Below are 12613 nucleotides of genomic sequence, written 5' to 3'. Positions count from 1 at the left end.
GACAAAGTTCCCTCGTTTTTGTGAAGAATTGATATGCATGAACGCAAAGATGGCGAAACTTGAATATGGAAAGAAAAACCGAGAACGAGATGAAACGACGTCATGATCCGTACAACGACAACGTCGTCAGCGGGCGTTCAAATTGTAGCCGGATAGCTGGTTTGTTGTTTGGGTAATTCACGAGTGTTCCGCCTGAATTATTACTAATTCATGAGATGTTTTGAAATACGATGTCATGAGGATCGACGGCTAAATGGCACCATTCCAAGAATTCGAAATCGCAACCGACGATGTCGTTCCCTCCCAGGACCGCATCGCTGAAACATTCTTGCCATTGCATATTCGCTTACGTACGTCTGGATGCAGAGCTCTGTTCGGTCCGAGTGGGTGCGTGCACTTCGCTCCATGACCGCTCTTTCGCCAGCTCCGTTCTCCTCGCCCGTCGTGTCTCGTTCGCCGCGCCACCTTCGTTACCTTTCGATGTTCGCCAAGGACGATCTCATCACTGTACGGTTATTCCTTTGTTGTTTTTGCGTCCACTTTGACGGTGGTCTGAAGGGCCTCGCATTCAAGCTGACCGCTTCCTTATTTTATGCTCCATTAAAATCTGGTCTCTAATCAGCTAACGCTGGGATGAAAATTGCATGTTGAGGATCAACAGAGTTGATTCAAGCTCTTCAACCGAGTTGATCCTTTTATCCACTGGCAAATGTCACCGATTAAGTAATCTATGGTGATTTTTCTATTTATCGTACTCATTCGTCCTATTTCCATCTCTTTTTTAATCCTCTTCTGTTGAATAACATTGTTAGTTTTCAACATAGAAAAACTCGCTTCGCTTTGGTCGATGTCCTCTATGTATTGTGGATTCTGGATTCGAAGTACATAGAAATTAGTTGGATATGGAATTCAGAAGAATGCTTGAATATGACTGCATTAAATGAAACGCAAAACGTAAAATTCCCAGACAAGGAGCAAATTCTAACTTAGCTAGCGGTGGTTCTTACCTATTTCCATCTTTTTGTGAGAAAAGTCGTCTTTTCATGTTCTACAAAGGCAAATTATATTATTCCTCTAAATTAAATTCTCGCTATTATATTACTGCATTTTTAGATATTGTATAATTTTCGTAATATTTTTTATCCTTCACTGTCTATAGCCTTTCGTTATTTTCGCACAAAATATGGCGATAGACTCGTTCTCGACTCGTTGCCGTGGATCAAATAGCACGGGAGGAGTCGAACGCTTTGACGATCCGTGTTAGAGGAAAAGAAAGAAACCTGTTTCTATGATTTGGCTTCTGTGGAAAGCAAGTTATTTCACACATTTCCAACGATTACCTTTTTAAAGTGTGCACATAAGGGCAAAATAATCATGTGCACGAGATGCAAAATTCTTGGATGATTCTATGGATGACGGAGGAAAAACAAGAACAACGTCTGTTAGGTAATGAGAGTGTACACACAATGGCTAGAATTTAGGATGTTTTAAGTTGCTTACATCTTTATATTTAAACTGAGCAGATAGCATTTCAAAGGAGGATGAGGAGGATGAAGTTGTTCTTTAAAAAAAAACGTTTGAGTCAGCTGTATCCAAAAATACGCTTTTAAAGTGTGTGACTGATCGAGTTTGCAGAGTTTTTTTTCTGATTTGCCATCATTTCCAGTAGACCCTTACAACTTCAATATTGCTAGTTATGCATTTGTTTATTTATGTATATAATTGTACAATCAGGATCCTACACAAATATAAAAATCAACTGAAATAATAAAAGAAAAGACAGAAAATTAGTAAAATATTGTAACAGAAAAGCTGAACGTGATCGAAAAGAATCAGTCCAAGAAAATAAAAAGGACAAAATGAGCAATCATCCAGTCTGATGATCTTAACGGAAAAGAACTTTTTTGTGTTTCTGTACCAAGAAAGGTATTGTGAACCTGTTCGCTCTTCAAATTTAACATTTCGTCGTTCGTCATGCGTGAAATTCTCATTTCTTATTTTTATTCTTATTCCCTTTTCTCCCATTTTGTTTCTTATTAATCTTAAATTCTTTCCTTGAAGCTCTTGACTCAATCGTTCAAATTCTGCCCGAACGGATTCGATCTCTTTACTCCTGTGTCAGACTTTCGTAGGAAAGAGCTCGAAGAACATAGAAGTTCTAGTCCAAATTTGTCCTCAAAAATCTTGTTACAGTGAGGATGTTGTGTGAATGCTGAGTATCCTATTACTCACCTTTTATTTCTCGTGCATACGTACATAGATGTGTTTTCTTCTATGACTCAACAAACCAAAAAGAAAAGAGTTATGCACATCTAGTGAATGATGCATTTTTATGACCCTTTGAATGTCCTAAATTCAATTCGAGAAAGTTAAAGGATAAAGTCTCACGCGTATCAATCCAATTCCAACGCGTTTTACTGCAATTCGTAACCGTTGCGGTTTTGAAACCCGTGTTGGCCTATACCATGAGTTGCGGGGCCCAGCCAATGAGCAAGTCAGTGTTTTTATTCGCCCAGACAAGTCTGGTACCAATTTTTCGACCACGGGGGGATGGAGAGCACTGCAGACACAGGGGCGGTTTCGACCGATCCATCGACCGTGTGGCTGCAACGGACCTCTAGCCGACTGCGCCACAGCCGCCTTTTAATTGAGGAAATAATTTGTATAAATGAGAAACAATTTATGATGCACTTATTTGCATAGACGGCCCATATCCAGTGAATGTGCGGGTACTAGCATTTTTTCCTCACGTTTCGTTCCCTCGCCATCGTCATCCAAGATGTCCTCAAGCTTAATGAGTGACCTTGTGATACGACTACGATATTCTCGAATATTGGTGACTTTCCTGGATGTGCGCTAACTTTTTTGCACTATTTTCTCATTTTCTTTAAAAAATCCGTTTTCGCTTATTTACATGCATTGGAAATGCAATAAAAAGAAAACAATATTGTTTTTCGGTAAGAAAAAAAAAAGATTTTCGCATTTATCCACGCGCCTAATGATAAATATTTGCGTACACGGTTCTTTCTGTGGTAGGTAGGGATCACATGGTTCTCCTGCTCGAGGAGTAGAATGGCCCTCTCACAAAACATGTTTTGCCGAATCTAAAACGTCTTTCAAGAGTCAGTTGATTCCAATTTTCTTCAAATTGGCTCCCAGAGATTTATTTACGCACAACGATGACCAAAGTTATCTGCGTCAGAGGTTCATCGTATCGTATGTCCGCAAGTTATTTCATTTCATTACGTGTCCGTATGAATCACGTGCCACACTCTTTCTCCTTCTCCATCCAGCTCTGCAGCAACAGACAGAATCCATGATCTTGGTACCATGTAACGATAATACGTGTAAAGAGTTCGTGGCATACGTAAACGGATTCACGTCTTCTTCGCCTACGTCTCCTATTTTTACGCGATCTGCAATTTTCACACATTTGTCCACGGAATCACATAGATTTCTCAAACATGTCTTTGTTCTGCTGTTTTATTACATCACTGTGCATCCACCTAGCTATTACCCGTGTTCATGAGCTGCGCACAGCCGATTCTGGATGAGCCATTTCTTAGGATTAGAAAATTTTCGATTCTTTTCCATGTTTTCGTACCTTTTGTTCCATAATTTGTATTCTCATTCAAAAGCTCATGACATGTATCCTATTAATAGTGATACTCCTGGATTATTTGAAGGGCAGCTTTCTTTATTCATTTTCTTTGATGTGGTCTCCTTCGTAGCAAAAGACGATGATCTGACAACCAACAAACAAAACAACTAACAAAAATCTGTAAACCGACATTAACCTTGCCCTAGATACGATATAGATAGCCTAAGCGAGTCGTCCCGACCTTTCTTTCCCTCACTTACTTTTACTTTTTCCTTAAAGTTTAAGTTTCCTTTTCCTTTTAAAGTTCGATGGAGCATGGAACAGTTCTGAATTTAAGTCGAGTTGCGTCGACGAATCCCCATAGGGATTGAACGCCGTGCAATTTTCCGTTATTCTCATTTATTATTTCGATAATCATCTATTTTTATCATGTGATTTTTTATGCGTTTACTATATCTAATCCAAAAAAAAAATCTTTCCCATAAGTTTCAAGTCATTTAATACGCAGTAGGAACTTTTCTTATTCAGTTCAAGATTTGCTCGTTTTATGACTTCATTACTATTTTTATGCTCAACATCTTTTTCAAAATGATACTGTTGTTGAATGCTTTTCTGTTGAATTTTTCGTGTTGTGCTATGCATGGACGCCCGTGGTACATCTACTTCTTTTATAAAAACATTTTGGAGATTTCATGACTATTGCAAAAGCGGAATTGTTCGTGTTCTACCGCGTAATAAGTCGTGTTGTGGTGAAGGAGTAACACGGCTGCAAGCATTTTTTTTAGATTTACCGACGGAATTAAGTGTGATGGGGCGCGTGTAATGTAGCGGTTAGAGGTTCCGCTTCCTGCGCGCTCGATCGGAGGTTCGAATCCGCTCTAGTGCTCACCAAGCCTTTCATCCCTCCGGGGTCGATAAGCTGGTACCAGACTTGTCTGGGAGGATAAAAACACTGACCTGACACATCGGCTAGCCCCCGCAAGTCATTGTATAGGCCAGTCACACGTTCGTGAACTTCAAACGATTCTGAATTGAAGTGAACGTGGGGGCGCATCCCAAGCTGATTGATTAACGCCAGAAACTTTATCTTTTATCCTTTATCCGTACTGAAGTCATCGTCGTCATCGTCAATTTCGTGATACACTGTCTCTAAGGGGTTCTATCGCGTCAACTCAATAGACGGTTCAGTTCCTGCTAGTTCCTATCCGGGGTTGATTCTTTGGGTAATAGTATTGTTTGGGAAGACCCAGACGCCGATTTGATGACCTTCGGAGGTGGTTTTTTAGACCGCACAAAAACGGTCGTAATTTTCGTAATTTTCTATGATTCTGAATTGAAGTCAAACCTATCGGATTGAGCAGTGGAAAGCGTTTTATCCCTTGTCCTTCATTTAATTCTCCACATCTTAACCGTTTTCTTAGCTGATGCCAGATATATGACACAGGTGTAGTGCAGTCCGTAAGAGGTCCGCTGGTGCACGGTCGACCGTTCGAAACCACCCTAGTCCCAACAAAGCCCTTCATCTCTCCGGGTTCGATGAAGTTAAAAGTTATTAAATTATTGGAAATGTCATATTATAAATTATATATATTTTATTATAGATTATTAACCGAGTTAAATTCGTCAGCCGAGGATTTTATCATTTGCTCAGTTCCGTGGTCATTTTCTCTCAATGCCCTATTATTGATTAGATCACAAACATTTCTGTGAATCCATGTCAAAATAGAAAAAGTTACTGTTTTGAGGAATTTTTGGCGCCACAATCCGCTTGGGATGCGCCACTGCGATTGGCTACTATTCTTTGAGGTTTTTCGCGTGTTCGACCAGGGAATGACTTGCGGGACCTGACCGTGTATTAAGCGAGTGTCCTTCTCCTCTCAGACAATTCCGGAACCAATTTATCGACCTCACAGAGAAGAAAAGCTTGGTGGACACTAGGGCAGTTCCATCGTACAGCACAGTCCAACCTCTTACCGAGTACGCTGCACGCGCCTTTCTCAATGAAAATTCTTTTTTTGCCTAGGCTAGGATAGAAGTCAAATAAGAATCACTTAATATGTAGTAATATTAATAATGGTCATTAATATGATAATAATTTTAAACCTACGAGTGGATTAATTGAAATATAATAATAATACAACATATTAATACACCGCTGGTACATCGATGATAGGAGTAGACAATACAATTTTCACAACAGTAATTCCCTTGCATTGTTTTTTTTTATAATCGTAAATAAAATCGCCCAAGAAATGGGTTCGCCGATCTCTGACCGGTGCTTCCCAATGGTTCGAATTCTCTGCCAGATTAATCCTTACTGGACACTCTAAGGATTAATTCTACAACCCTTCTCCTCTGCACTGTTCAAAATATTTATGCGATGCTGGAAAACTGTTGTGTTTTTATGTACATAAGCAAAGGGACGAACTTTCTCCGAAAAAATTAAATCCAACGAACAACACTTTCTTCGTATTCTCTTCCATTACATAACCATAATAACATCGTACTTCAGCCGGTTTCGGGAAATTGAGGGCAAATATTAGGACGTATTAAAGTTTAAGAAACTTTTGGCACCTACTTCGCAAGTGCACATTTTGCGTGAAATGGCTGAGATGTCCTGAGAGGTCAATTACCTTATGGAAAGGAAGCTGCGCTTGAAAAGAAAGCTTGAAAATCGTCGTCCCAGTTGAAAGGGATCCTTTTTTTTCTCCACATAATAATACAAAGCTTCAACGAGGATGTTTTTGCATTTTTGGTCATGTGTAGCCGTATTTTTTCCGTAGGGTAAAATTAGCTGTGTTATGTGTTCAAGAAAATTACTAAGCTTCCATGAAATCATCATTTATTTCCCGAACCAGTATTTTAAATTCCACTTACTCTGATAATGGAGGTCTTTGGACATTCCCAAACCAGTCATTTGATTTGTTTTGAGTGGGAGGAGAGAGCAGCCAAAATCTCAGCGGAATTAGACATTTTTGTTTTGAAAGTTGCCAACGTCAGAATTTCACTCCTCTCACATTTTGATTCCTTCCACTCATCTCTGTTTGCGCTTAACAATTCGTGTTCTTGTGTAGAAGAAACAAATAATGGAAAATTGCACTAAAACAAACAAAAACAAAAAACTGTTAGGACACTTCTCAGATTTGAATCGCCTAGATAATCGCTGTAATTCCGTCTTCGGAATTTTTTGAGGCTGTTGAACACGAATAGCTGCGAGTTCACTGTGAGTATCGTCTTTGCATCCCGAACACTGCATGATTTCAGTTAATTTGACGATTATTTTTCGCGTTGAGCTGTGCTAATTTGAGCGAGCGACGATTCCTTCTCTCGTCGCACGGCTGGTCCTTCGTCGTTGCTCGGCCCTCATGCATCCGCTCTCTGACCTCGTAAGGAGTTCTTCTTCGAGCTGATGACATATCATCCTTGGCTATTCCCCTACGTAAGCGTTTTCCACTCGGCGAAGTGCATATGAGCTGATTTTCCATGCGTTATGAATTGACTTTTGGTCAAAACATCGTGGTTTCGGTCATCCTAAGTGCCATCCCGTTCCTGCACTCGGTGAAAATTTGTGAGCATTAGTGAATAGTTGAGCTACCAGAGAAGTAGCGTAGATTTTTTTTCTGCGGCAACTGTCTACGCTTTCGTTCATTTTTCCAGGAAGAAAGAATTCAAATGAATGTTGTAGTCCATAAACAGCAAATTGTTACGTTTCCTTGGAAACGTTACAGTTTTCCGAAAAACACCTTTCATTTGTTGTACTTTTCAGAAAAAAGAGGATTTTCTGTCGTTTTTATGATTCTCCAGCAACAGATTCGTTTAAAGATTACTTCTTACTGTTATAGAACTTTAATTGATTACTATTTATTTTGTTTATTTATTTTTCCTTTTTATTTCTTCATGCATTCATAATGCTCTGCAAATTAAGGAGCAACTAGAAAAGTAGGAAAATTCGCGAAAAAAAAATCAAAAATTCTGTTAAATAGAAAAATCAGCCTAACTAACTACTGAAGCGATCTTAACGACTTCAAACGAAGTGAAACGACCAAATTACGCGCCTGTTTCAATCATAGATCTACTATAAACGATACATTACGGGATTTTGGTCGTGCTTCAGTCCTATAATATAATCCTATAGTCCAAAATAATAGAAGTGGCGAGTGCTCGGAATCAAAAGAACGATGCCAACCCCTCACAGAATGTCTCTGAGTGTGTAACAAATATTATTTCCCTCACAGAGAACACATCAACTCTTCGGTGATAATCCGCTTAGAGTAATCAAATGTCGACGGATTACGAACGAGTTGCTCATTAGAAAATGTTACGAGTTCGACTTTTTGCTCCACGTTTACCACTCAAATTCGCATACCTCCACGCTTTTGAGTTGCTACCTTCCGATTTTGAATATATAAAAGTTTCGTGACGTAAACTCCTATTTATATGACATTCACCAATTACAGGCGAACCCTGAACGAGGAAACTTTTGAGGAGCGCACAACCGAAGTCGAAAGGGCCTGCACTGCGTTCTTTGTAACTTCCACCTAAAATCAGCCAGTTGTTTTCGCCTCGGTGCCGCTGGGTTCCTGCCTCATTAGAGGTAGAAACTGACATCATGCAGAAAGATATATCATAATATTTTCCGATATCTTGAAATGTACGACACATGATGTATCTTTGCAGTAGGGTTTCTTCTCTTCCTTCTCGACTATATCGTTTTCTTCTGATTGCTTAAGCTCTGGAGAAAAACAGACACGTCGAAAATGGCAGAAATTCATGTTATGCATCATATAATGCACTAGTCATATATTAATTACATAATTAAGTAGAAAATTAACTTCCACTTTATTTTTATCTCATTTAACGCTGCCATACTACTTTTTATACCTAATGGTCATGGGAGCAAGAAATCCTAGCCGTAGTATCAGCCGCAACGTCAGGGAACTCCTTATGTCTTTGAAAAACTGGAAAATAATTATGAGTTCAAGGTGGGGCAACTTTAGAAGGTCTCGGCAGAATTCATTATTTTGTTAATGTCGCGCGACTCACATATAACATCTAAAAGTTTGTCAAAACTTTTACGAGTCCTATACGTTGGAGTCAAAGTTGTTTTCACATTTGTCCATTATTTTGTTTATTTATTTTCTTATTGATTTATACTCAAGTCTAGCCAGTAAACCCCAAAGGAAAACAAGCGGCCGGAGAATCCTGAAATAAAATGGTCGGTTTTTATGCGCCAGTTTTCTGGATACAGGTATAGTATTTCAGATGTCATTAAGTACGGCTCAATATCCTTATATTTGTTGGTTTTCATGCTTTTAAATTTTAATTAAATTTGTTCAGTTGTTTTAATGCCATTGAATATCCGCGTCTAAATAAATCACCGAGAGAGCCACAGCCCCTACACTCCGTAAATGTCCGTAATTTTTTTGTACTTTTTCAAATATGCAATATTTACAACCGAAAACAGTTTTATGGTTGTTGTTATACATAGATATTTGTTATCTGTTTGTAGAGAACGTCCTCATGTTTGAGTATGTTTAAAAAAATTCAGGTTTTCAAGTCAAAAATCTAAAGCAAACTGAGAGAGTAGGCAGGATTTGAGAGCGACCTTTGATCCCCTACTAAATCCGATGGTTGCTCAGCTTAATGCCCGAACAAAAAACGTTAGCAGCAGTGTATCATGCAATTATTAGGGTGTGTGTGTGTTTGGATCTGAGCTTCCGTTGCTACGCGGATCTACTTCTCCGGATTCTCGCAAATTGCGTCTAATCCCTCACATGATCATCCATATCTTTTTTGCATGGTGACGGTGATATTCGCATTCTAATCGTGCACTTTAGCTTATTTGTTAATCCTTTCTTATCCGGGACATAGTAGCTGGAAGTGGTTAGCTACTGATTCTCACAGCAATTTGTCATCAAACCGGAGTTTTTCATCAATCATCTCTAGCTTCAACCCAAATTTCTAGAATTTCGTGCTTTCGAGTCTCGTCAGCCTACGAAATCTTAGTCATCAGAAATTCCACAAATTTCAACGAAACCTTCGGATCTCTGTCTTATTCCAAGCCTCTTTTGTAGCCTCGCTTGTGTTAGACAAGCAACATTGGCTTCCATTTGTTTATTTAAACAACGTGACAGATTTGTAGCCAATTTATTTGTCATAATCCTCAGCTGTTAGCTACATATCATTTGCTTCAAACATTATTTTTATATTTTTTATAATCATTCACATCACCTTAAATCTACTGGTGTTGCATTATTTACATTACTTATATCATTATCATTATTTACATTACTTATATCATTGTATTTACATGATTATTTATATTTTTTGAACAATTTGTGTATGTTATGAATATTTTGCTCTTGAAATCTTATCTTTGAAAAATTATTGAAATAGACAGGTGAATAATCACAAAAAAGTGGAAGGATTTGAAATTGAAAAGAAGAAATACTAGCCATTCTGCGTAGGTATAAATCATTTGTAGCAAACGTGATTTTCGATCTAGATATTTTTCCTTCCCCTTAAAATTTTCCACCATTCTTCATAATTCTTTTGTTTCTACATTTGTTTACGCCTTCGTTACCATGTGATTGATATGAGCACCGAAGGACGAAGCCCATCGTAGTACGTAGTTATGAATAAATTTTAGAAATCAACAATTACCCAGATAAGCAGAATAGTGCCATTATTTATCTTGGAAGTACTTGCATTTTAAAATCGTTTCCACCTTCAAACCGGCATTTTCTCTCGTGTTTTTTCAGCTTTTTTAGATACTAACGACTCCGAGGAATTCGCAGACTAGTACTCCGATGAGGCGGGTGTAGTGTAGTGGTTAGAGGTTCCGCTGCCTGCACGATCGATCGGTGGTTGGAATCCGCCCTAGTGCTCACCAAGCCTTTCATCCCTCCGGGGTCGATAAGCTGGTACCAGACTTGTCTGGGAGGATAAAAACATTGACTTGACGCTTCGGCTAGCCACCGCAAGTCATTGTATAGGCCAGTTACACGTTCGTGAGCCTCAAACGATTCTGAATTGAAGTGAACGGGGCGCATCCCAAGCGGATTGACTAACGTCAGAAACTATCCTTATCCTTTAATATTCCGATATTTGAGTATTACGTAAACGTAGTATTACGTATTCCAGAAACACCGCAGATATCTCTAATACAGAAGTATTGCTATAAATTCCACAATTCGCCTTCATCCAACCACAATTCCTTACTAAAGTGAAGTGGCGGACTGGTTTTATCGCCTGACTTGGTTAGCTGCATCTTCGCCGAGGCGTCGTTGTCCTTGAACACAGTTCGGCTCCGTCCGTCATTTTTCATACCCTGCAGGAGTTGATGCTCTTGAACTGCGTATCGACACCGAGTGACCTGAGTACCTTCAAGTCGACAATGTTCGGCACTTCAGCATAACGAGACGAAAGATTGTTGCCGTAGTTTCCATGCTCTTTCAACGTATTTGACGTATTTGAGGTGGGCATTGGGAGTCTGTTGGATATCAGCACCTTTTTGCACTATCTGGGTAACCTCGAGCTTGTAACCGTGCAAGTTATGGTACGTGCCAGCGCGTATACTCACATGCCGGTTGCATTCGGTACAGGCGGGGCCATCGCGAGCAGACCGCTCACTCACTCGTATGCACGGCTTCAACACCTTCATACAAAGATGAATCCCTTCTGTTTTTTTTTTGCGACCTTTGCTGATTTTGTCACATACATTCAATGAGAAATTCCAAAGAGATTTGAAACCACTGGAAATTGTTGACATTGAGCCAACGTTACAAAGAAACATTGGAGATTTCACATTCCATTGTGGAGAATGGATGGGACTGTAAAATAAAGCAGCGTCATAACTTTATGTAAACCCTTCACAACACATCAGCGAAGGGTTGCACTTAAAGGTGTTGCATTGCCAAGCGAACATCTTTTTTTCATGAAGAAGTGTGAATGTTACTCTATTTACCCACGACATGTGGACGAGTCATAGCTTAGTTGGAATTTGTGGCGCTCATATGAGATGATTTAGATCGGAAACAAATTCACTGCTGAAAGATGTACACAGAAAAATAAACACATGATAAATGTTCATAAATATTGTCCCGTACATCTTCTGTATTGCTTGACGGTCACGTAGATTTTGACTTCCTTTTTCCTACTAGATACAACCGATAGCATATAAAACAAAGGTAGGATTTTGCAAATGCTCAAAATAGCTTGGTTTTTAAACCGTTCATAATTCTTTCACGGGAATCAAAATAAGCTCATAATTCCCTACCGAACACTTCGGAAATGTAGAGTCGGGTAAAAATAACGTACGTCAGCCGCTTAATTGCCCTCACGTCCATTTGCAGTCGTCCTGCAAATGGACGTGAGAAAAATCCTTTCTTTCTCCAATCCTCCAAACGCAGCGCCCCTGCTCACACTCCGCATGCACGAGCGTGCGGTTGAAAATCAATGAAGTCTCCTCAAGAGCCTATTCAACTAAACCCAAAGAGTAGGCTGCTAAATGGACTAGACCGTGTACAAGCGGGCTCATTCTAACGTACCTCGTAAGAACAAACATTTCCCATCCCGTTTTTCAGGATTCCCGGAGTTGAGGGCACCAACGCTCATACTCGTAATATACACTCCGAACTCTATATTTTTCCACAACGACCACAACATCTTCACTTTGGTGATACGCTGTCTTTAAAGGCAGAATACCACGAGTCTGACATGGTGAGAGGATCCGAAGTTGGGTTGTAGACTACGGTATCGGTGATTCTGCTAATTTCTTCCTAGTAGTCGTAAAAAGCGGCGTGGGAATCGTTTTAGACCTTCCAAGTACGTTAGAACGAGCCCCTTGTACATACTTTGGTCCTCTCAGCCTACTCTTTGATCTTACTTGAATATGCTACTGAGGAGACTTCATTGATTTTCAACCGCTCGCTCGTAGATGCGGTGCGTGCACGAGGGTGGCGCGGTAACAAAGTAACGGGCAAGAACAAATATTCCTGTTTCCTGTCGCAG

General features: G+C 39.6%; 1 protein-coding gene across 1 annotated transcript; it reads right to left on the bottom strand.

The window, feature by feature from the left end:
- Positions 1 to 10778: 10778 nt before the first annotated feature.
- On the bottom strand, positions 10779 to 11086 carry RB195_017811 (uncharacterized protein; the record flags this gene model as incomplete). Its single annotated transcript, XM_064184974.1, has 2 exons — positions 10779 to 10931; positions 10985 to 11086. The coding sequence occupies 2 exons, from the start codon at positions 11084 to 11086 to the stop codon at positions 10779 to 10781; spliced, it is 255 nt and encodes an 84-aa protein (XP_064040855.1).
- Between the last annotated feature and the right edge of the window lie 1527 nt (positions 11087 to 12613).

This window comes from Necator americanus, chromosome II (assembly GCF_031761385.1).
Source record: "Necator americanus strain Aroian chromosome II, whole genome shotgun sequence".
NCBI lineage: Eukaryota > Metazoa > Nematoda > Chromadorea > Rhabditida > Ancylostomatidae > Necator > Necator americanus.
This window is presented reverse-complemented; position numbering and strand designations above follow the sequence as displayed.